This window comes from Protomyctophum parallelum, assembly GCF_964188405.1.
Source record: "Protomyctophum parallelum genome assembly, chromosome: 16".
NCBI lineage: Eukaryota > Metazoa > Chordata > Actinopteri > Myctophiformes > Myctophidae > Protomyctophum > Protomyctophum parallelum.
Window position 1 is genome coordinate 30,838,460 of NC_139711.1, and position 26,896 is coordinate 30,865,355.

Consider the following 26,896-nt stretch of genomic DNA (forward strand, 5'->3'; position numbering starts at 1 on the left):
ATGAAATCTCAGACATTCTAGGGCTATTAATATTGGAATGATGATTATTAGGATGGCTAGACAAATTGAGACAATATTGTTGGCTGCTAGGAGCGTCACAGAATAAGTTAAACCAAGTGTCAATTGTCCAACGGACAAGTAAAAATGTAATGCACTTGGAAATATTTATTACTTGTCCTGGACAACAGGACAAGCCTTAATGTCAAGTCCTGTTTAACCCATAAGTTCATATGGGGAAAAAAAGAAAAGTAATTGCATTAACCAAAGATACAGTAAAACAAACGTGTTGAAAAAAGGTAGTTGACGGAACCTTTTAGTCATAGTTTTAGTCAACAGAATTAACACAGCTGGAAAACGAATGAATCTGTCAATGGATACGTTTACATGAGCAGTTACATCCCCTTTTCATTCCGAATAGAAGTTCAATCCTATTAAACGTTGTTATGTAAACACCTACAAAAACTTACATCCGAATGAAAACGCTCGATGCGATCTAAAAACCATTCCGATGTCACTGTCCGGATTACTCCGATGTTCAGTGCGATTGAAAGAAAATTGGACTCATGTATAACTGCTTCGGATGTAAATTCATTCTGGTCTTTCTGAGCATGCTCATTTCCATTGCGCTCCAACTCCAAGGCGCTCATAAGCCTCATAGGAGCCGAGGAGTTTGCACATAGAGCGCGTTATTTCGTGCATTTTGTGTGTGTGTGTGTGTGTGTGTGTGTGTTCAACGGTCTCTCTCTCACACTCTCTCTCTCTCTCTCTCTCTCTCTCTCTCAAAAATAACGAGCAACCCGATATAATAATAATCAGTGTGTTGCGTGCCCTGGCCGTGCTGTAGATAATAAAGTAGGCTACACCTAAAAACGAGATTATCACCTTCCCAGCGGAGAAGGGGAGCCGCAGGAGGTGGGGAAAAAAAAGACGGTAAACATAATATGTCTGTCCCTATCCAAGCAGCAGCCTCAAAACTACTGCGGAATGAAATGATGGGATTTCAAAGTGTCGTCTTTCGTCTGAAAGTCACAATGAATGAACTGCCTATATTTTATGTTTCCAACAGATGGCGTAGTTTCACGTGAATTAACATGTATCATGTCTTCTATCACTTCTCCATATAAACACTCATTCGGAATGACCATTTCCCATGTAAACTCACGGCAAAAAACATTACATCGGATGTATTTTATTCAGAAGTATTTATTCGGAATGATCACCCTTCATGTAAACGTAGCCAATGCCTGCGCAGGCAGAAACAGACTCTGTGCTCTTTAAATACCATATTAATATGCCTTATTAATATAGTGCACACAACAGGAGACCAGAAAACAATGTGTAATGTGTTGCAATCATTAGACATATTGTTTATTCCTAAGCTAGCCAGCGCTCTCAGACTTCAGAGCATTCACTGAACTTCTGGCTCCAGTGCATATAGCAGTGGTTTTCAAACATTTTAAAGTCAAAGATTTGCAAATATTTGTGCCATGGGCTCCCATACAAGATTTGTGTTGTTAAATGTTTAAAATGTTAAAAGATGTTTTGAAAATGGCAGATCTACAAGCTCACAACCCTTTGTGATGTGACGAGTTGTGAGATGGGGCTATTAAAATAATTCCAGCGGTAAAGTAGTTAAACTGATTTTGTATGGTAGATTAACTAAATTTGCCTCACGGGGTCTCAGAACCCCACGTTGAGAACCAGTGATATACACTCATGTCCATACTTGTACTTTTACACAGATGAGCAGCAGCAGTCCAGCAGCCGGGAGCGGAACAGAGTGACCATCTCTTTAACAGTAGCCCCTCCTATGCCCACCTTCCCTTCACCACACACTAGGACGCAACAAGAGAGGTTGACTGGCACGATCGGTAAGGACCCCCAAAGTACATCTGAAAAGATTTCGCGCCAATTTGTGTTCACAATTTGTGTGGTGCCAATTGACAGTTTTAACTGAGGATTCTTGCCCAAGATGTATCTCTGAATCCAAACACAATGGACGTGGATCACAGAATGCGAGATTGATTATAGCTACAAGTGATGGACACCATGAAGGGGCCATTTCATTTTGGGCCATAACATACCCAAGCAATGTCTGAGGCTTACAAAATGGGGTTTATTATTTTTCATCTTTATATTGTTAAACAAAAGGTACATTTTTGTGTCATTACCTAGACTTGCCAATGGGGTTTTCCCTAACAATGGCTATCGGTTTATAATTGGTTGAATATTATTGACTAAGGGTGTGGCAACATTTTATTTTTCTTTGAAAGTGAAAGAATTACAAGAAGAATCACACACATAATGTGTATGTGTGGGTTTAAGTAAATATTATTTGTATTGTTATAGTTGCCTTAGTTGAGTGTGTTTACTTGCCTGATAAACATGTAGGATTTAAGCTATAGTTAGGGTACTTGCATGAAGTGGCCTGATCTTTGACTTGTGGGACAGAAATGGAAAATATATATATAGATTTGAGTATTTGTAATTTTACAGGGGATATTGGAAGTCCCAAAAACAATTAACACAAAGATAAGTAAAGATAATATTATATAGAATATCTCAACTGCCTCAGGAGGTAGGAGCTGCTATAATTTAATGAGCGCTACAGAAGATGTCCGGTATAGGCCCAAGCAATGAAGACACTTTCTATGAAGTAATAGTTTGATCAGAATAGAATATGCCTGCAGTTATGTTATTAAGTGCATGTAAGGTGAGCACAATTTGGCCCCAACAACATGACGTATTCTGTTGATGGAACAATTGAGAATTGAAGTTACTTTAATAATGCAAATATGATTTCAATATGACAATATCTAGTTTAACCGCATGTCTTATCGTAGCGATGCTAATAGAAATAATCTCTCAAAACAGTTTCAGAGCTCCGCAGCTGAATCTGTCAGCAACTCCTGTTACAACATGTAGAGGAATGTTAGGAATGTAAACAAAGACGTGTCACTGGAAGTGGAGTGCCAAAGGAGAGTGAGCAGGCGACATCGGTCTCTGCAAGTGGCCACCAGAGGCAAATTCAAAGGAGATTTTTTCCCCCTCCTTTTTGCCAATGGGTTTCCAGATTGTTATCTGACTGAATCACATATCAACTGCTTATTCACTCACCCCTGACCCCTAGATCTATGGCTTGGATAGGATTTCCATCATCTTCCAAATTCCAGTTCATCCTGACTACAATCTGGGAACCCATTTGGTGGTAATAAAGGAAAATGGGATTGTTATTTTTTTCTTTATTTTTCCTTCTGTGTTTATTCCTACTAACAACAACAACAACAACAACAACAACATGTTTTTCATTGGTGCAGAATCTTGTCTTGAGAGATTATCCTGACTAGAACACTTACATTTATTGCTGAGCTACCATTGCTGACCTTCCCCAGAACATCTGTAACTGAAAGCTCAGCATTAAGCGGTGGATCTGTAATGGACAGCATAAGTCTTCTTCCTAAATAATAATCTCTTTTGCCTCCACCACTTTATGCGGTGTACAGACTACAGTGCAATAGATCTACTATTTAAATCACCAAGCAACAGAGAATCTCGACAGGAATTCAGCTGGTAAATCTTGCACAGATCTACAGTCACTTCTCACCAGGTTTCCACAGTACAAGATGCACGCAAACCTACAGGAGGCAGAACCCAGTGTGCTGAGCTAACACAGAGCCAATGTGAAAAGATCTATCACAGTAACTGCTCGTTCTAGAGCGGGGAAATAGTGAAAATTGATTTGTATTCTTTTTTTTTAATGTTTTGATAATTTTTCATATGATTAAAGCCTAAGTTATTTAAAACTAGAAAAAGAACGTTCATGCCACATCACAATATATGCAAAATCCCAGACCTAGTCTTGTATCACAATATTAGTATATTATCAATATATTGCCCAGCCCTAGTTCCTTCCTCTGCTTCTTTGCTGATATAATGCACTGTTCCAAGATATGAGCTTAGAGGCGTTAAGTGCAATATCTAATGACCTGACAGTGACTTGGCCCATGTTAATGTATAGCTCACAATGAGCCTGGGATGGATGCCAGCTGCTGTTCCTGGGCCAATGTCAATGTGTAAGAAGATTCTCAAACGGTGTCTGAGCTTTCATGTGCAGCCTGATGAAACACTGCTGCTCATGCTATCTTGTATTTACATGTACTTGTTTATAGTAATTTCTGGGCCTTAGTATGTGTATTTGGGGCTTTTTTAAAGGTGGTGTAAGTGATATGCAGTTATCAGTTTTTGTTAAAGGATAAAGCTCTATATTATGATAGTAATCATTACTACAGAGCATTTGTTCAGTCACAGGTCTCCCTCTCCGGCTCTAGTCAATGGGAAATACATTTACAGTATGGGATATCAATGTTATCCAATCAAGAGAGAAGTCCACAAGATCATTGCACCTGTTTTCCCACAGTACATTATAGTGCATTTCTTCTTGTCGTGCTACAAGGCAGTCAGTTACAACACTTGGCTAGATGTGAAGTGTGGGAACTAACTCGGCTTAAGCTAATTATTTTCGCTTAACACATTTTCTGATTTCAGGTGTTGCCAATGTGATCACATTGAGTAATTAGGTATTTTTCTTGTGAACACCCAGCTCTGCCACTGTGTACTGTAGGTCATATACTTCCACAAAGGTATGCACACTAAAATGTCAAGTCAACTGCATTTGTCCACATTTAGGTGTTACATTTGCTTTTAAACAGTCATGAAAATACAACCCCCCCCTTCCAAATTGGCAATCCGCAAAAAGCTTGCACAATGCATGCCACATCTTCTTAGCCCCAGGCTATTGTGTAGGTTCTTGCTGAGTGTTATAAGCCAGTTATAAGTATGCTTAAACATCTTATTGACAAGATATAATTTTAAAATGAAGTATCCTGCTTATGGGTGATGTATATATAACTAATATACAGTATACATAGTATATATACATTTGATAATCAAATGTTTTTACTCCTCTGATATCGGGACTTGGTGTTCGCATTTTCGCAACTTACATTTCTCTGCACTGACTCGGTGTTTGGTTGTGTGAGCCATGAAGGTGTATCAGTTTCACACATCTGCTCAATCCTGACATTGGCTCATTTATGTCTTAGCAGACATCAGGGGTCTATACCCTGAGGTGACTAACTGAGCCATGAACAGCCAAGATGTTAGTATCACTGTTTATCTGTCCTGCCGTTCTGTATGATGTGTTACAGGAAAACAAACAAGCAAACAGCAACTTGTAGGATGTTATGAGTTACTGTATTGTGCGTGACGTCATGGTTTACTGGTTTCAACATTGTAAAAGTCCCAGTAAAGGTAAATAATCTCTAAGCAATCTGGTAGTATCTTGGTGTGAATCACAGCTGTGATATTGCCCAGTGACTGAGTTGGCTGCTGATTTGGGTCAGTTCAGTTAGCAAGCCACATCTGCTTGTATAGAAATATTAAAGTGCAATGGTGTGTGTGACATCTCCCAGACAAATGAGGTAATACCAGTCCCAGAGCATGACTTTAGACTCACCTAATATCCCCTATGACCCTCAAACTCTTTCTCCAGTTTTTCTCCATTATTGTGCAATGATTCATTGTTAATTGCATTGAATTTGAAATGTCTGTAGTGATTTGAATAGTATGCTAACACCTGGTTACAATACTGATGGACTGCCTCCCAGAGGATTGCTGAATACGCTAACTGCTATAGCACCAGACCCAGATATGACACTCCCACATTGTCTGCTCCGATTCTCTGAGCCACTGGCAGAGTAACACACTGATACATAACACATTAACGCTCCAACACACCAGCTTCTCCATAACATGACCACCAGTCGGCACCAACAGTCTAACACACTCTGTCCAACCACTGGCAGTTATAGTATAGCCTATGGCACTGTCTAGCACATGGTAATGTTTATGACTGCTTTTATGCATTTATTTAATTGCTTTAATGGACTGTCTGGGGGGAGAGACGTCTATAAAGAAAGGCATTTGTGAGGTTCCTCTTCATATAGTCTGTTCATCCATATGAGTAATGTAAAATATTGCAGCAGTGTGCATGCGTGCGTGCATGTGTGTGTGTGTGTGTGTGTGGGGGGGGGGGGCATGGGCAACAAGCATGCCGCATAAGGGAATGTATCTTACATAAATGATGAATATGCTTTTGCAGAGTGGAAACGAAGGACAAAGACAGTCTCCTTTGTCTACAGCGGACACGTCACCTGCAGCATGCGTCCCAGGTCCCACCCCCTCTCCCTTTCCTTCAGCGAGCCTGTCTGCTTTCAGCACCAAGGACAGCGACCTGCCTCAGAGCTCCGTTTCCATGGCAACGAGCACTGCCCTGTTCTCTGCAGCTGTGCATTGGAGCAGCCTGTTATTTGATATTCTGACAAGCCCCCACCTTGTTCTGCAGCATCCGGGAACTGCGGACTCAGCAGACCGTTTGGTACAAATATTCACACATAAGGTGTTTAGTATCGCCCTAAGATAATTATTTAGGTCTAAATAAGAGTATAGACCTAACATTTCACACAGAATGTCCCCATGGATTGGAACTCTGCAGTATAGGCTATGGTTTGGTTTAGCAGTAGAGCTCACTGCGGCATGGCACACTGTTCCCACAGAATGAGCACTAGTAGGGTAGAATAATATTGCAGATGCACACACTATACATGCACATGCGCCTTTAAGCCACAGGATGTCACTGCTCACCGTTTTAGGAAACGGCGCCACACTACAAGCTGTGTGAATGCAAAATGAAAATATGACCCAGTTTACTAATAGCAATTATAATGATTGGCTACTCAAGCTATTATGCTATAATACTTCTTCCGTCATTCATTCACAACTAGTGGATTGGATTATAATCACTTATATATAAATTAGTCTTCAATTGTCTAAAAGTTTCCTAATCATCTTTATAGCCACTTATAAAAAAAGTCTTCTATTGTCTAAAAGTTAACTAATCATCTAATTTCTATAATCAACAGTTTATATCAAAATCATGCGACTGTTTGTGGTTTGTGCAACAACAGCCAATTTAAAGCAAGCAGCGTGCAGGCGGTGTTGCATCAAACGCGCGACAGGTGCGTGTCCATTTTGTCAAGTACAGTATAAACTAAATGACAGCCTAGAGAGATACACTGGACAAATAACACCCTAACATTAAATATATATATATAAAAAACTGATGTATTAATGCCATGCTTATCCTATATTAAAGTGGCTGCTTGTTGGAGTCGGTGTTTCGCTGTCCGTGGTGCTGAACTGAACTTACAACTGGTTTTATCCATCCAAATTTCAATGTCAACTGGCAAGGAAGCAAATCCCTGAATGTTTGTTTCATGTATTTTGTTGTGCCATTTTCTCACCAGGTTTTGTGAAGCGATCCAACCACGCCATATTTGCAAACCAATGAATTGTCACGATAAAATGTTGCGGCTTGGCTATACATTTCTAGATACCACTGATTGGTAAAACAACATTAACATTTCCAAATGTTTGTATGGTGGCGCTGTTGGCGTTTTGATATATAAAAAGCCTACCATAGATTACATCTATCCACGTCTATATTATACATTCTCTTCAAACTAAATATATCATTTTGCAGAACAAACTTATTGGAACAAATATTCAACAACAAAATCACAATATTATAGATGGGCTTCTTTTCACTTAAAATATAAATGTACCCAAAAGTTTAAAACAAAACAAACTATAAAGCAATGGCAATGGAGCAATTTTGGAGTAAAATCGTGATTTGTATGAAGGCATAATAACCCGTTAAGAACTTTACAAGATCCCTTTAATCGGCTGTCCATTTAAACTTCTCTTTTTTTAATCTATATCCTTGCAGTGTGTTAAAACATACCATGTGGTGTCAGTGTGACCTAGATTATGTTTTCGATGTGTTTTAGGCTCTGCCCATCTGTGTTGTATAGGCCTAGCTGGAGTAGGAATGACATGTAAGACATTGAATTAGTGGATATTGGCCGTTTATCCTGGTCATAATACGATTTTCCAGACCAAGATGGATCACATTTTCAATGCCATATAACTATAGGGATTAGTGTATATTTTCTTATAGGGAATTGTTTGTGTTTTCTTTACGATGGGAGATGGAGAACAAAGGCGGAGAATGGAGTACTGGTGGTGGCTGGCTGGATTTTTGCTGTTCATGTCTTTCGAGGAGAATGCATTGGGTCAGACGAGATATTCTATTCCAGAAGAAGTGAAAGTGGGATACGTTGTTGGAAATGTCGCCAAGGATTTAGGACTTGACATCAGCACGTTAGCAGACAGGAGGTTTCGTATTGTGTCTGGCTCGAAAGATGCCATGTTTCATTTAAATCAGGACAACGGAATCTTGTATGTTGACAAGAATGTGGACCGCGAGGCACTCTGTGAAGGAACATCTACATGTGTAATAAACCTCAAAATTGTCGTGGAAAACCCGTTGGAAATACATTACGTTGGTGTTGAAATTAACGATATTAACGACCATTCTCCCACCTTTCCAGAAAATGAGCAACACTTAGAAATCGCGGAGCTCATACCTCCAGGTACCCGTTTTCAAATGCACGCAGCAAGAGACCCCGATAGTGGGGTCCTATCTGTTCGGGTTTACAGGTTGAGTCAGAATGATTTTTTCGATATTGATGTTAGAGATAACGAAGACGAAAAGATACCGTTTTTAGTGCTGAAAAAGCATTTAGATAGAGAGCACAAGGCAGAGCACAATTTAATATTGACAGCTCTCGATGGAGGCAATCCATCGAGATCAGGGAGTCTTAATTTAACTGTCACAGTATTAGATGCCAATGATAATCGCCCAGTGTTTAATCATGACACTTATCCAGTCACTCTGCACGAAAATGCCCCAATTGGAGCAGTGGTCGTCAAAGTAAATGCAACGGACTTGGATGACGGTCCCAACGGTGAAATTGAATACAGTTTTGTCAAAACACAGAAACGAAAAGTGTACGATACATTTGTGTTAGATAAATTAACGGGTGAAATTCGACTCAAGGGAAATGTGGATTTTGAGGACACTGAGGTTTACAGGTTGAATGTACAGGCTTCTGATAAAGGTCCTCTGCCATGGACGGCTGAATGTAGTGTTATCATAAAGATAGTTGACATAAATGACAATAAACCAGATATAGAGGTCATGTCATTGTCCACAGTTGTCCCAGAAGATTCAAAGCCCGGGAGTGTTATCTCGCTTATTAGCGTGACGGACAGAGATGCAGGTGTCAACGGTAAAGTTATTTGTACGGTTTCAGGTGACGTCCCATTTGCGTTGAAACCCTCCATTCAGGAGAACATGTACTCCCTTGTCACAAAGGGACGCCTAGACCGTGAACTTGTGTCACATTATGACATAACGTTAACAGCGACTGATTGTGGCCAGCCTGCTCTCTCTGTTACTAAAACGCTCAGGGTCCAGATATCTGATGTGAATGATAATAACCCAGAATTCCCCCAAAATCCATTTGAGCTGTATTTGTTTGAAAACAATGCTCCTGGTGCTTCTATATTTTCCGTAAGTGCTACTGATAAAGACTTCAATGAAAATGCTGCAATTTCATATAATATCGTGAGAGGCACTGGGTCGCAGAAGGATATGGCATCTTTTCTTAACATACATTCAGATAATGGACATATTTCGGCACTGAAAACATTCGACTTTGAAACTATGAAAAGCTTCAGTTTTCAAGTTGTTGCAACAGACTCTGGCGCTCCACCACTGAGCAGCAATGTCACAGTGAATGTGTTCATTCTGGATCAGAACGACAACACTCCACTCATCTTGTATCCCGTCAGTGCTAACGGTACTGCTGAAGGTGTGGAGGAGATTCCTCGTAATGTGAACCCAGGGCATTTGGTGGCTAAAGTGAGAGCCTATGATGCTGATGTAGGATATAATGGCTGGTTATTATATTCACTGCAGGAAGTTACTGACCACAGTCTGTTTGCTTTGGACCGCTATACAGGACATATAAGAACACTTCGTTCATTCACAGAGACAGACGAGGCTGAACATAAACTGGTCATACTCGTAAAAGACAATGGAAACGTTTCACTCTCAGCAACAGCTACTGTGATTGTCAAAGTTGTGGAGCCCAAAGAGGCATTTGCAGCTTCTGATTTTAAAAGTACATTGAAAGATGACGTTGATGACAATGTGACATTTTATCTCATCGTGACTTTGGGCTCAGTTTCAGTACTTTTCCTCATCAGTATCATTGTGTTGATTGCAATGCAGTGCTCTAAATCTACAGACTATTCATCCAAACATTTACAAGAGACAAATTATGACGGAACATTGTGTCACAGCATCCAGTACAGATCTGGAGACAGACGGTACATGTTAGTTGGACCCAGAATGAGTATAGGTTCTACTATAGTTCCAGGAAGCAATGGGAATACTCTAGTGGTCCCTGACAGGAGGCGTGCTTCTGGTGAGGTAAGACAAAACACACACACACACACACACACACACACACACACACACACACACACACACACACACACACACACACACACACACACACACACACACACACACACACACACACACACACACACACACACACACACACACACACACACACACACACACACACACACACACACACACACACACACACTCTCTCTCTCTCTCTCTCTCTCTCATCTTCATTCACAAGTCATCATGTACTGTCCATGGTGCTGAAATGTATTCGTTTCAGTTGGGCTTTTTCTGCTTTCCATCTCAGTTTTTCTTCATTCTAGTCACTTAAGAGTCTCTGTAAGTAAAGGATTGTATCCACATGGTGTCAGTGTGTGTCACAACGAAAGGCCTAGTTTGTAGATTTGGCCCTACCCCTTTCTGGAAGGGATTGTTCACATCGGAAAAATAACGAGATGACACCTCTAACATAAATTTGGACGCCTCGCATATATTTTTACTTGTTCACCTGAAAGCATGGATTTTTTATATGTAATACGAATTTGTATTTGGTGAGTTTCGGCAAAGAACCTTGCCTGGATACGTCTTTAAAGATGGAACCCGAAGGACAAAAGCGGAGAATGGAGTACTGGTGGTACGTTGCTCTGAGATTGTCGGTGTTGCTATTTTTCGCAGAGCAGGTTTCAGCGCAAATCAAATATTCAATTCCAGAGGAAGTAAAAGCGGGAACCGCTGCTGGAAATGTTGCTAAGGATTTGGGACTTGAAATCAACTCGTTGGCGGACAGGCGGTTCCGTATTGTGTCAGGATCAAATGATGGTCTGTTTGAGGTAAATCAGAACAATGGTGTCCTTTATGTCCACACAAATGTGGACAGAGAGGAGCTATGCGATAGCATTGCTTCGTGTTTAATCAACCTAAAAATGGTGGTGGAGAACCCATTGGAAATACACTACATAGCAGTTGAAATAACAGATGTGAACGATAATTCCCCAAGTTTTCAAGAGGCTGAGAAAATGTTAGAAATATATGAGTCTACCGTCACTGGCAAGCGTTTCCAATTACCATCTGCGAGGGACCCAGACGTTGGCGTCAATACTGTGCGTGCGTATAAATTGAACCACAACGAACATTTTAGTATGCAGATTCGAGAAAGAGGGGACGACAAAATACCATTTTTAGTTTTACAAAAGCCTCTCGATAGGGAGAAGCAATCCGAGCACAAACTGATTCTAACAGCCGTTGACGGCGGAAGCCCACCGAGATCAGGGACTCTTAATGTTACAGTGACAGTTCTTGATTCAAACGATAACCACCCAACATTTAGCCAAGAAGTGTACTCCGTCACGCTACCTGAAAATGTTGAGGCTGGAACAGTTGTGTTGAACGTTACCGCGACGGATGAGGACGACGGTGCAAATGGAGAGGTGGAATACTTATTTGGCACTGAACTTGAGCCTCAAATGTATGATATATTTAGTTTGGATAAAGCCACTGGAGAAATTCGAGTTAAAGGCCATATTGATTTTGAGAATGTTGATGTTTACAAGATAGATGTCCATGCTACGGACAAGGGCCAGCCTCCAATGAGTTCTGACTGTCGAGTAATCGTCAAAGTGCTGGATCTAAATGACAACAAACCTCAAATAGAGCTGACATCTTTATCCAACACGGTTCCTGAAGATTCAAAGCCGGGTGCTGTTGTTTCTCTAATTAGTATTACAGACAAGGACTCGGGAATGAACGGCAGAGTTATATGCAGCCTGTCAAATGATGTGCCATTTGAGTTAAAGCCGTCATTCCAAGACAACATGTATTCTTTAATTACAAAACATAAATTGGACCGAGAGTCCGTTTCATATTATGACATCACTATAACAGCCACTGACTGTGGTCAACCACCGCTGTCGACATTCAAAACTCTGAGCATTGTGGTATCGGATGTGAATGATAACAGGCCCGAGTTCTTGCATAATCCGATTGAAGTCTATCTGACAGAAAATAATGAGCCTGGCAAGTCAATGTTTTCTGTTAGCGCATCTGATAAAGATTTAAATGACAATGCTGTTTTATCCTACCGAATAGTTAGAGATGGTCGACGTAATGATATGGCACCTTTCCTTAATATAAATTCAGATGGACATATTTCTGCCCTAAAAAGTTTCGACTTTGAATCCTTGAAAACTTTTCAGTTTCAAGTTGTGGCCATGGACTCTGGAACTCCGTCACTGAACAGTAATGTCACAGTGAATGTATTCATTCTGGATCAGAACGACAACGCTCCAGTCATCTTGTATCCAGTCAGTGCTAACGGCACTGCTGAAGGTGTGGAGGAGATTCCTCGTAATGTGAATGCAGGATATTTGGTGACTAAAGTGAGAGCCTATGATGCTGATATAGGATACAATGGCTGGTTATTATATTCACTACAGGAAGTTACTGACCACAGTCTGTTTGGTTTGGACCGCTATACAGGACAGATAAGAACACTTCGTTCATTCACAGAGACAGACGAGGCTGGACATAAACTGGTCATACTGGTAAAAGACAATGGAAATGTTTCACTCTCAGCAACAGCTACTGTGACTGTCAAGGTTGTCGAGCCTAAAGAGGCTTTTGCTGCTTCTGGTGTTACAAGTGTTACAAACGATGAGGATGATAATAATGTAACAGTTTATTTGATCATTACTCTGGGCTCAGTTTCGACACTTTTCCTCATCAGTATCATCGTGCTGATAGTAATGCAGTGCTCCAAATCCACAGACTATTCCTCAAAGCAATTACAAGACGCTAATTACGACGGAACTCTGTGCCACAGCATCCAGTACAGATCTGGAGACAGGAGATATATGTTAGTTGGACCTAGAATGAGTATTGGTTCTACTATAGTTCCAGGAAGCAATGGAAATACTCTAGTGGTCTCTGACAGGAGGGACAAGTCTGGAGAGGTAAGGTCTATATGCAGTATTAATTAATGCTATTTAAAAAAAATGCCTTTACAGTTATGCTCGATATTTTATGCCATTTGAGATATTTTCATATTTTCACCGCCAGTTTGGTTGTCGAGCTGTCATTGTCGTGTGTGCGTGTGTGCGTGTGCGCGCGCGCTGTCCATGGTGCTTAAATCCAATGCATTGTTATGTTGTGACCATGTGCATGGGGCTACGTTCGCTGTCCATGGTTCTGAAACGCAACTGTGTGTGTGTGTGTGTGTGTGTGTGTGTGTGTGTGTGTGTGTGTGTGTGTGTGTGTGTGTGTGTGTGTGTGTGTGTGTGTGTGTGTGTGTGTGTGTGTGTGTGTGTGTGTTTTCAGCATTATTTGATGGTACGATAATATAAGTAATTATAGTCTCCCTCAGAGCTTCCACCAGAACCCACATCTTTCAGGAGTGTACAGAGATGCTAACTCCTTAATGGACTCTATTCTAGTTGACTCATACACAGTCGGTGGGTGTGTGTTGGGCTGTGCGAAAGATCAGCGCCCCCTCATTTAATTCAGTTGCTTATTTGAATTGGAAAGATGCAATTATATCGGTAGTTGTCTGCGGAGGCCGGGTTGCCCACTGCAGATCGTAAAAACGAAAGGTCTCACGGTTTTCAGGCAGCTTTAAAACAAAATGGAAAAAATAACTATCAACATAAACAACAAGACTCCTGCTGCCACCTACTTTAAACAATTGATAGCGAATTTGAATTAGAACTCGCATACATTCAAAGTAGCCTATACGATGTTTATGTGTCATAGACATAGACTATAGTCTATAAATGATCGCTCTGCAGTCCATTGCAAAGCCACTGGGTTAAATATACTGAGAATAGGCCTTTCTCTCTTTAATTATGTATTGTGCTATACGTTCGTCAAAGTAATTAAAAACGTTTTAATGCAATCTCGCCCCTCTAATTTATCTCAAATATTAAATATAGGCTATATAACAATAATAACAACAACAAATCTTTTGTGTGATTTTTGGTGTTGGAAAGTGTTGATCAAACAATTTAAAACACTTTAGTGCGCCTTTCTTTCTACAAATGGCACCATGCATCCAGATGGGGTCAGCATTATATTAAAGAACAGCCTTTCTGTTTAAGCCCTGCCCTTTTGAAGCTGTTTTCGTTCCGTTGTGAACGAGAGGAAGGTGTTTGGACGAAACATCATGTTTCAGCTTCATGGATATTATTATTTGACCACCGTTAAAACTGAATGATGAACTTTCACCTCACTAACGGCTGCGGTTGTTATCTTTGGAGGGGACTAATCTACTGAGGAGCATTTTATAATTTCACTAAGGAACAAAGAGCCAGAATGGTGTCTTGTTGTGGTGTTCTGCTTTTCTCTCTCCTGCTTTGCCTTGTGGAACATGTTCCAGCTCAAATAAGATATTCCATTCCAGAAGAGGTCAAAGCTGGCACTGTTGTTGGGAATCTTGCCAAGGATCTGGGACTCGATGTTAGTACTTTGGTGCATAAGCGGTTTCGCATCGTGTCTGGATCTAAGGACGCTCTATTGGAGGTAAACCAGAACAATGGGATATTGTATGTCCATAAGAACATCGACAGAGAAGAGCTCTGTGACAGCAATGGGGCATGTTTAATAGAAATTAAAATTGTGGTAGAAAATCCACTTGAAATTCATTATGTCAGTGTGGATATTACAGATGTTAACGACCATTCGCCCACATTTTTAGAGAGTGAAAAGGTAGTTGAAATAGCAGAGAATACATTACCAGGAGCACGATTTCAGTTACCGGGTGCACATGATCCAGATATAGCAATTAATTCTATCCAGCGGTATAAGCTTAGTCAAAACGAAAACTTTCAACTCGAAATTAGAGACAGGGGAGAGGATAAAATACCATTTTTAGTCTTACAGAGACATTTGGACAGGGAACAGAAATGTAACCATAGTTTGATTCTTACAGCCATAGACGGAGGGACCCCACACAAATCAGCAAATCTCAATATTACCGTAAATGTTCTTGATACTAATGATAACAGACCGATTTTTTCCAAAGAAGTTTATTCAGTGATGTTGCGTGAAAACGTTGATGTTAGTACTGTTGTAATGAGCGTACAAGCAACAGACTTGGACGAGGGAACTAATGGCGATGTTGAGTATGCATTTGGTAGTGATATGAACCAGAAAATATTAGAGCTGTTCTCTCTGGATAAAGAAACTGGCGAAATTCGTGTCAACGGAAAGATTGACTACGAGACCACTGATGTTTATAAATTAGATGTCCAAGCTTCTGACAAGGGCCAACCTCCGATGACAACAGATTGTAGAGTCATTATAAAGATTGAGGATGTCAATGACAATAAACCAGAAATAGAAGTGACATCAATATCCAACGCTGTTCTAGAGAATTCAAGACACGGGACGGTAATCTCTCTCATTAGCGTTACCGATATTGATTCCGGCCTGAATGGAAAGACTCTATGCAGCCTGACAGATAATGTGCCATTTGAATTAAAGCCGTCATATAAGGAAAATATGTACTCACTGGTGACAAAAGAAACGTTGGACAGAGAAAGTGTATCACATTACGACTTTGCTATCACAGCAACTGACTCTGGTCAGCCCCCTCTCTCCTCATTCAAACTCCTAAACATTGAAATATCAGATGTGAACGACAACAGCCCACAGTTCCAGCAAAATCCTCTCGAATTGTATTTGTTCGAAAATAATGCACCTGGTGCATCCATATATTCGGTTAGCGCATTTGATGAAGACTTGAATGAAAACGCTGCGATATCCTATCATATAGTAAGAAGAGAGAGGAGTCCAAATCATATGGCATCTTTCCTGAATATTAATTCTGATACTGGGCACATCTCTGCGCTGAAAAGTTTCGACTTTGAAACTATTAAAACGTTTGAGTTTCAAGTTGTTGCCACAGACTCTGGAACTCCATCACTAAGTAGTAATGTCACAGTGAACGTGTTCATTCTGGATCAGAACGACAACGCTCCAGTCATCTTGTATCCAGTCAGTGCTAACGGTACTGCTGAAGGTGTGGAGGAGATTCCACGTAATGTGAACCCAGGACATTTAGTGACTAAAGTGAGAGCCTATGATGCTGATATAGGATATAATGGCTGGTTATTATATTCACTACAGGAAGTTACTGACCACAGTCTGTTTGGTTTGGACCGCTATACAGGACAGATAAGAACACTTCGCTCATTCACAGAGACAGACGAGGCTGAACATAAACTGGTCATACTAGTAAAAGACAATGGAAATGTTTCACTCTCAACAACAGCTACTGTGATTATTAAGGTTGTTGAGCCTAAAGAGGCTTTTGCAGCTTCTGATGTTAAAGGTGCAGCAAAAGATGAAGAGGAAAACAATGTTGCGTTTTATCTGATATTAACTTTGGGCTCAGTTTCAACACTTTTTCTCATCAGTATCACTGTGTTGATCGTAATGCAGTGCTCCAAATCAACAGACTTTTCCTCCAAGCAATTGCAAGATGCAAATTATGACGGGACACTGTGTCACAGCATCCAGTACAGATCTGGAGACAGACGATACATGTTAGTTGGACCCAGAATGAGTATAGGCTCTACTATAGTTCCAGGAAGCAATGGAAATACTCTAGTGGTCTCTGACAGGAGGCGTGCATCTGGAGAGGTAAGATCATTCATTCATAAACGCATATGAGTCTGCACCAATACTGTCACACACACACACACACACACACACACACACACACACACACACACACACACACACACACACACACACACACACACACACACACACACACACACACACACACACACACACACACACACACACACACACGCACACACACACTCTCTGTCCATGGTGCTGAACTCTGTTTTGAAACTCGCTGCATTTTCGTGTGTGTGTGCGCGAGTGTGCGCGCGCGTGTGTTTGTGTGTCAGAGTTGCAACTTGCAACAAACTAATATGTTTTTCAATAGTAACGCTGCACGGTGAAATGTTTAACTTTGTAGCCTATGGTTTATAGCCTGTTGCTGCTTTAGGACTATATACATTCATATTCTGGCGTGTATATTTTTTCCTCTGGGTGTCAGTGCTTTATCAAAAAACTCTAGTCTGAGTTGGCCCTCCCTTTTCGGGATTATTTTTTTGTTCTGTCCCGGGGGTAGAAGGTGCACATGCAGATTTGAGCCAAGCATTAGATTCGAAGCAGTCCGGGTTTTTGCTTTGTAAATATGAGCCACTTTGGCTGGGAAATTTGCCAATATTAATAACTCATTCATGTATTTTCTATTTGTATTCGTTTTTAAACGACAATGGAGATCAGCTACCTAAAGCGCAGAAGGGAGTATTGGCGGATTGTTATTCATTTCTCTTTGTTAGTCTCCCTCAGAGAACAGGTTTCGGCTCAGATAAGATATACTATTCCCGAGGAGGCGAAAGAAGGATCCATTGTTGGAAATATTGCCAAGGATCTTGGGCTAGACGTGACTTCTTTGACTAACCGACGTTTTCGTATTGTCACTGGATCTAAGGACTCTCTTTTTGAGGTAAATAGGAATAATGGCGCGTTGTATATCCATAAGAATCTCGATAGAGAGGACCTTTGTGAAGGTAGTAGTGTTTGTCTGATGGAGCTAAAAATTGTGGTCGAAAATCCCCTGGAAATACACTACGTTGGTGTTGAAATTACCGACGTGAATGATCACGCGCCTAGTTTTCCAGAGAAGGTGCAAGAAATTGAAATAGCTGAACAGACATCTCCAGGAACACGATTTCAGCTCCACGCTGCCCGTGATCCCGATGCTGGGATGAATTCAATCCGCACATATACATTAACGGAAAATGATCACTTTGAAATAGATATTCGACAAAGTGATGATGACAAAAAGCCATTTTTAGTGTTGAAAAAGTCATTGGACAGGGAGCAAGATAACACACACATGCTAGTGCTTACAGCAGTTGACGGAGGTAAACCTCAAAGATCGGGTATTCTAAATGTGTCAGTCATTGTGCTGGATAGTAATGATAATCGTCCTGTCTTTAGTCAAGATACGTATCACATTCAGATACAAGAAAATATTCCAATCGGAACGGCTGTGATCCAAGTGAATGCAACTGATCCAGATGAAGGGACTAACGGCGAAGTTGAATACAGTCTAGGGAAAACAACGAGGCGAAAGGTATACGACCTTTTTGAATTGGACAAATTCAAAGGAGAGATTACAGTTAAAGGAGAAGTGGACTTTGAGGATAACGAAGTTTATAAACTAGATATCGAGGCCTCGGACAAAGGGCAACCTCCATTAACAGTAGAGTGTAGAGTCATAATAAAGATAACGGACGTAAATGATAATAGGCCAGAGATAGAAGTGACATCACTTTCAAATATAGTGTCAGAAGAATCAAAGCCTGGCACAGTTATTTCTCTCATCAGTGTGACGGATAAAGACTCTGGGGCCAATGGAAAGATTATTTCTACCATATCCCAAGGCGTGCCTTTTGAGTTAAAACCAGCATATAAGGAGAACATTTATTCAGTGGTCACTAAAGGACACTTGGATCGAGAGGCAGTATCGCATTATGATATAACAATTACGGCAACAGATTGCGGCCAGCCGCCTTTGTCCACATTGAAAACTCTAAGTATTGAAATATCAGATGTAAATGATAACAGTCCACAATTTCCCCACAATCCTTTAGAGCTGTACCTGCTGGAAAATAATGCCGCTGGTACATCGATATTTTCGGTAAGCGCCTCAGATAATGACATGAATGAAAATGCAATAATTGCATACCACATTGTTAGAGAAGGAAACCAGAATGATATGACCTCTTTTCTGAATGTTAATTCTGATAATGGACACATTTCAGCCCTGAAAAGTTTCGACTTTGAAATTATGAAAACATTTAAATTCCAAGTAGTGGCTACAGACTCTGGAACGCCACCACTGAGTAGCAATGTCACAGTGAACGTGTTCATTCTGGATCAGAACGACAACGCTCCAGTCATCTTGTATCCAGTCAGTGCTAACGGTACTGCTGAAGGTGTGGAGGAGATTCCTCGTAATGTGAACGCAGGACATTTGGTGGCTAAAGTGAGAGCCTATGATGCTGATATAGGATATAATGGCTGGTTATTATATTCACTACAGGACATTACTGACCACAGTCTGTTTGCGTTGGACCGCTATACAGGACAGATAAGAACACTTCGCTCATTCACAGAGACAGACGAGGCTGAACATAAACTGGTCATACTGGTAAAAGACAATGGAAATGTTTCACTCTCAGCAACAGCTACTGTAATTGTCAAGGTTGTGGAGCCCAAAGAGCTGGCTTTTGCTGCTTCTGATGTTAAAGGTGCAGCAAAAAATGAAGAGGAGAACAATGTGGCTTTTTATCTGATCATAACTTTGGGCTCAGTTTCAACACTTTTTCTCATCAGTATCACTGTGTTGATCGTAATGCAGTGCTCCAAATCCACGGACTATTCCTCCAAGCAATTGCAAGACGCAAATTATGACGGGACACTGTGTCACAGCATCCAGTACAGATCTGGAGACAGACGATACATGTTAGTTGGACCCAGAATGAGTATAGGTTCTACTATAGTTCCAGGCAGCAATGGGAATACTCTAGTAGTCTCTGACAGGAGGCGAACATCTGGAGAGGTAAGACCTGTTTCAATATTATTGTCTCAGTGGCTTGTGGTTTAAGAACAATATATGTGCAGTTTCAATGGGTGGTAAGGTAATAATAATAATAATACATTTAATTTGTATAGCACCTTTCATGATATGAAATGCAGCTCAAAGTGCTTTACAGAGCAATGAATAGAAAAGGGTGATGGCCTGCATAAAATACGGGACATTCTGACCATGTGCTCTTTTGCTTTGTCGCTCTCCGTGGTGCTGAAATCCGTTATAACAGAAGTTGTTAATCTAATTCTGGTTGTTGCATACTTTGTTCTCATATGTTGAAGTGACTTTACCACACTTGTTCCATGTGGTGTCAGTGTTACATCGGAAACGAGGGCTGTGCATTCAGCAGAAGGCCCTGCCCCCTCGGAGAGGCAAGTCATTTCACGTGAAAATGAACAGATAATACTCGGTTGCATTTAGTACAGCAATTGTACCTAGGAAGCTAGGAAATATGACGGTTATCAAATCTGTGGAATACCTATAATCGACAGGAACGTATCGAGGGCCGAGTTTGGTGCACCTTATTGTGAAGGGTTGGGGGAAAGGCGCAGAATGGAGTACGGGTGGGCTTTTCTGTGTTTGTCCCTGCTACTGTGTTTCTCGGAGCAGATTTCAGGTCAAATTAGATATGCTATTCCAGAGGAAGTAAAAGTGGGATCCGTTGTTGGAAACGTTGCCAAGGATTTGGGACTTGATGTCAGCACGTTGAAAGAGAGGCGTTTTCGAATTGTCTCTGGGTCTGAGGACGACATATTCGAGGTAAACCAGAACAATGGGTTCTTGCTTGTCCGCAAAAACGTTGACAGAGAGGCGCTCTGTGACGGTAACGGCGCCTGTGCAGTTGATCTAAAAATGGTTGTTGAAAACCCCTTGGAAATCCATTATGTTGGAGTGGAAATAACAGATATCAATGACAATTCACCCACATTTTCCGACTCAAATGTAGAAATTAGACTAGCGGAAAACAAGTTACCAGGGGCAAGATTTGAACTACAGGCTGCCAGAGACTTGGACGCTGGACTGAATTCTATTCGCACATATACATTAAATCAAAATGAACATTTCCATTTAGAGATTAGGGATGGCGGAGAGGGAGAAAAGATCCCCGTTCTTGTTTTACAGAAAGCCCTAGACAGGGAACAGAATACCAATCATGCATTAAAGTTAACAGCGTTAGATGGCGGAAATCCACCAAGATCAAGTGCGTTGAACGTGACTGTTACAGTGCTAGACATTAATGATAACCAACCAGTGTGTAGCCAAGATGTTTACTCAGCGACTATAGAGGAAAATGCAAACATCGGAAGAGTTATATTAATAATCAATGCATCTGATGCAGACTCTGGTTCAAATGGGGATGTAGAATATACACTTGGGAGGAATCTCAAAAAACGCGTGTATGAGCTATTTCAACTAAATAGCATAACAGGGGAAATACGTGTTAAAGGGCCAATTGATTTTGAAGAAAGTGACCTTTATAGACTTAATATTGAAGCATCTGATAAAGGCCATTATCCTATGTCCACTGAATGTAGGGTAATAATAAAGATACAAGATGTAAATGATAACAAACCAGAGATAGAGGTGACTTCACTGTTTAATACAGTGCCTGAAGACTCTAAACCAGGGACAGTTATTTCTCTCATCAGTGTTACAGATAAAGACTTTGGTCTTAATGGTAAAGTAATATCTAGTATATTGGAGAATGTGCCATTTGAGTTGAAACCCTCATACAAAGACAATGTATATTCTGTTGTCACAAAAGAACCATTGGATAGAGAGTTAGTTTCCCATTATGACTTTACCATAAAGGCTTCTGACTGTGGCCAGCCTCCACTCTCCAATGTCAAAACGCTAAGCATTCAGATATCAGATGTAAATGACAACAGGCCAGTATTCTCTAAAAGTCCATATGAATTCTACATATTAGAAAACAATGCCCCTGGTTCTGCTATATTCTCTGTAACAGCTTCTGACAAAGACTTGAATGAAAATGCTGCTATCTCATACCACATTGTTCGAGGAGAAGGCAAACAAAATCACATGACACCTTTCCTTAATATAAATTCCGATAATGGAATCGTTTCAGCATCAAAGGGCTTTGATTTTGAGACTCTGAAGACATTTCAGTTCCAAGTTGTTGCCACAGACTCTGGAACTCCACCACTAAGCAGCAATGCCACAGTGAACATGTACATTCTGGATCAGAACGACAACGCTCCAGTCATCTTGTACCCAGTCAGTGCTAACGGTACTGCTGAAGGTGTGGAGGAGATTCCTCGTAATGTCAACCCAGGACATTTAGTGGCTAAAGTGAGAGCCTATGATGCAGATATAGGATATAATGGCTGGTTATTATATTCACTGCAGGAAGTTAGTGACCACAGTCTGTTTGCTTTTGACCGCTATACAGGACAGATAAGAACACTTCGCTCATTCACAGAAACTGATGAGGCTGAACATAAACTGGTCATACTGGTAAAAGACAATGGAAACGTTTCACTCTCAGCAACAGCTACTGTGATTGTCAAAGTAATGGAACCCAAAGAGGCGTTTTCAGCTTCTGATGTTAAAAGTTCTGTGAGGGATGAAGAGGAGAACAATGTGGCCTTTTATCTGATTATAACTTTGGGCTCAGTGTCAACACTTTTTCTCATCAGTATAATCGTTTTGATATTAATGCAGTGCTCCAAACCTATAGATTATTCTTCTAAGTATTCACAGGACACCAATTATGATGGGACAATGTGCCACAGCATCCAATACAGATCTGGAGACAAACGCTACATGTTAGTTGGACCGAGAATGAGTATAGGTTCTACTATAGTTCCAGGAAGCAATGGGAATACTCTAGTGGTCTCTGACAGGAGGCGCGTGTCCGGAGAGGTAAGACCTATTTTCACCTAATGTGTATTTTACTTTTGTAGTAATGTTACATGTTGTGGTGCTTTAAGGGACATTTCACTTAAAAGTGACAACCGTGTGAAGTGAGGAGCGCTCTTGTAATCGTACATCATCATGAATCATCTCATACTGGCCAATCAGAATGCCTGTTGCCACAAATGTACCTCATATTTGGCGGACATATGACCTAATTTCTCCTTTCATTGTCGATGGCAAATATGAGACGTGTGGGGACAGTACATTTTCCCTTCATTGTCAATGGCATTGTCAATGTTTGTGTTGCGGACATTTTGTGTGGACAAAAGCTGTATATAGGAGGGGCTAGCACCCCTAAAAAAATGGAGAAAAAGTAAGTTGTTCGATTCAGTATATTTAGATATTTGTAATTCATTTTATTTTCTTCATTTTCCCAAAAAAGGAAATCGATAAAATAAATGACTGCATGGTCATGTTCGCTGTCCTTGGTTCTGACTGTTTTTCCCCATTTATATAATACATATTTTAGATTAGGTATAGGCTAGTTAAATTATAACTGGTGAAAATACCAATTCCTGATTTCAGAAGATCTAAACTGATATTGTAGGCTAAACACACACACACACACACACACACACACACACACACACACACACACACACGCACACACGCACACACGCACACACACACACACACACACACACACACACACACACACACACACACACACACACACACACACACACACACACACACACACACACACACACACACACACACACACACACACACACACACACACACACACACACAGTATATCTAACCTAAAGGGTGCGTGCTGGAATCGCATGGTGGCACTACTTAGCTAAAATTAAGCCACTCGTTTGAGTCCGCCCATTCACTGAGGAATACATTCAATTTTTTTATCTTTGCAATACCGTTTCAACTCTAGCTGTCGTTGTCATCTGGTGCACTTTTAGGATGATTTCCTCGCATAGGTGATGGACAAACACATGATATCAATTCAAGTTTACTTGGAAATGTGCTTTTAACCCAGAAGATGAAACAAAGAGGACAAGGGACATTGCGATTGCCATGGCAGTGGGTTGCCTTTATTATCGTGTTTGGGTTGTTCGTTGGCGAGGCCTCTGCACAGATAAGATACACTATATCCGAAGAGCTTAAACAAGGAACTGCAATTGGGAATATAGCTAAGGATTTAGGAATAGATGTGCATATTTTGCGGGACAGAGGATTTCGCATCGTGTCTGGCTCCACCGAGCCGCTTTTCAGTGTAAATGAAAACGATGGTGTCCTTTATGTGAACCGCATTATAGACAGAGAGGAAATATGCGAGCGGACCAGTGTATGCTTGATCAATCTTAAAACCGTGTTGGAGAACCCCTTGGAGATCCATTATGTTGCCGTGGAAATATTGGATGTTAATGATCACTCGCCCAGCTTCCCAGACAAAGAGAAAAGACTTGAGATCTCAGAGTCCACCTTACCAGGAGCAACATTTCAATTGCATGCTGCCCGCGACCCTGATGGTGGTGTCAATTCTATTCAGCAGTATAAATTGAGTCGCAATAATCATTTTAGGTTAGAGGTGAAGGATCGGGGCAAAGATGGTAAGATCCCTATTTTACATTTACAAAGCCCACTTGATAGAGAAACGTCTAATAGTCATAAATTACTACTTACAGCCATCGATGGAGGAAAGCCTCCAAAATCAGGGACTGTAGTGTTATTAGTTGATGTTTTAGATGTGAACGACAACATGCCTGTTTTTACAAAAGATACATATTCTGCGACACTTAATGAGAACTCGCCCATTGGTACAACAGTCATTCAAGTTAACGCCACTGATATGGATGACGGTTCAAACGGGGAGGTGGTTTATTCTTTTGGAAATGTCAATAGTAAAGTACGATACCTTTTTGACGTTGAACCAGACACAGGAGAAATAACAGTGAAAGGACAAATAGACTATGAGTTAGACGACAGTTACGAGATTGATATCCAAGCATCCGATAAAGGAGCCTCACCTTTTAGAACGGATAAAAGTGTTACTATAAAGATTACAGACATAAATGACAATGCACCTGTGATTGAGGTGACGTCGTTATCCAACGCAATATCAGAAGATTCTAGACCAGGAACAACTGTAGCACTTATAAGTATTACGGATTCGGACTCTGGACTGAATGGAAAGGTTGTCAGCTATGTAAACGAGGGCGTCCCATTCACACTAACCCCTTCCATACAGGATAACATGTACGCTGTTGTCACCAAGTCTCAGCTTGACAGAGAGAAGGAAAACAAATATGATGTAACGATAGTTGCAAAAGATGCAGGTGACCCAGCCTTATCAGCTGAAAGTACAATAAGTGTCGTTGTATCAGACATGAATGATAACAGACCAGAGTTTCTAGTGAGCCCCTATACATTCTACGTCACTGAGAACAATACTCCAGGAGCATCATTATTTTCTGTAAGGGCCTCTGATCGTGACGAGGGCGATAATGCTATTATTTCTTATTCCATAAAGAGAGATGGGGGAGATAACAAAATGACATCATTTCTGAATATGAATCCCGAAAATGGTGATATATTGGCGGTAAAACACTTTGACTTTGAAACTGTGAAAAAGTTTCAATTCCAAGTTGTTGCCACAGACACTGGAACTCCGTCACAAAGCAATAATGTCACAGTGAATGTGTTCATTCTGGATCAGAACGACAACACTCCAGTCATCTTGTATCCAGTCAGTGCTAACGGTACTGCTGAAGGTGTGGAGGAGATTCCTCGTAATGTCAACGCAGGATATTTGGTGGCTAAAGTGAGAGCATATGATGCTGATATAGGATATAATGGCTGGTTATTATATTCACTACAGGAAGTTACTGACCACAGTCTGTTTTCTTTGGACCGCTATACAGGACAGATAAGATCACTGCGTTCATTCACAGAGACAGACGAGGCTGAACACAAACTGGTCATACTGGTAAAAGACAATGGAAACGTTTCACTCTCAGCAACAGCTACTGTAATTGTCAAAGTAGTGGAACCCAAAGAGGCTTTTGCAGCTTCTGATGTTAAAGGGTCTACAAAAGACGAAGAGGAGAATAATGTGACATTTTATCTGATCATAACTTTAGGCTCAGTTTCAGTACTTTTCCTCATAAGTATTATCGGTTTGGTTGCAATGCAGTGCTCCAAACCTACAGCCTATTCCTCCAAGTGTTTACAAGAGACAAATTACGACGGGACATTGTGCCACAGCATCCAGTACAGATCCGGAGACAGACGGTACATGTTAGTTGGACCCAGAATGAGTATAGGTTCTACTATAGTTCCAGGCAGCAATGGGAATACTCTAGTAGTCTCTGATAGGAGGCGTGCATCTGGAGAGGTAAGACATGTTTTCTTTTCTTTTATAGCTATTGTAATGTTGTGACATTTTTTAAAGTTAAGTCTCAAGACAAATAGCAAAACCTGATGCATGCATGGTATGGCCGGGTTGCACCCTATTTGCACATATAAGGACTGAGTGGTAAACTTAACTTTCAGAGTGTAAAATATTGACCCGCAAGGATCTAGATCGTGTTGTCATTTAAGTAATTAACTCAGGCTATTCCTCATTGTGCAATTTAATTGGCAATGGATTTAATTCAATAACATTTGCTTCAAGCTGTGATTTCTTTGCACCATTGTGGAATACAACTTTGCCTGTCATGCATGCAGACAACACATTCTGAATGCATACTCTGTAAAAACAGTCAAAACATTTTTATCGCTGTCCATGGTGCTGAAATAGTGTTCATATCTGGTCGCATATTTAGGTTTGGCTAACGTCATGAAACACTCAGAATTACGTTTGACATTTAGGTATCTGT

General features: G+C 40.8%; 4 protein-coding genes across 4 annotated transcripts; all 4 read left to right on the top strand.

Annotated features, from left to right (window-relative positions):
* Positions 1-8,101: 8,101 nt before the first annotated feature.
* Positions 8,102-10,462, top strand: LOC310873720 (protocadherin alpha-3-like; the record flags this gene model as incomplete). The annotated part of the gene is made up of 1 exon (XM_083786269.1): positions 8,102-10,462. A coding segment is annotated over one exon (2,361 nt), but the record flags the coding sequence as incomplete, so codon positions are not given.
* Positions 10,463-11,037: 575 nt separating this feature from the next.
* LOC310873721 (protocadherin alpha-8-like) lies at positions 11,038-13,419 on the top strand (the record flags this gene model as incomplete). Its single annotated transcript, XM_083786270.1, has 1 exon — positions 11,038-13,419. One exon carries the CDS (start codon positions 11,038-11,040, stop codon positions 13,417-13,419), a length of 2,382 nt encoding a protein of 793 aa, XP_083642396.1.
* Positions 13,420-14,746: 1,327 nt separating this feature from the next.
* LOC310873722 (protocadherin alpha-3-like) lies at positions 14,747-23,995 on the top strand (the record flags this gene model as incomplete). Its single annotated transcript, XM_083786271.1, has 4 exons — positions 14,747-15,040; positions 18,051-20,087; positions 22,842-23,003; positions 23,978-23,995. 4 exons carry the CDS (start codon positions 14,747-14,749, stop codon positions 23,993-23,995), a joined length of 2,511 nt encoding a protein of 836 aa, XP_083642397.1.
* Positions 23,996-24,057: 62 nt separating this feature from the next.
* Positions 24,058-26,457, top strand: LOC310873723 (protocadherin gamma-C3-like; the record flags this gene model as incomplete). Its single annotated transcript, XM_083786272.1, has 1 exon — positions 24,058-26,457. The coding sequence occupies one exon, from the start codon at positions 24,058-24,060 to the stop codon at positions 26,455-26,457; it is 2,400 nt and encodes a 799-aa protein (XP_083642398.1).
* Positions 26,458-26,896: the final 439 nt, after the last annotated feature.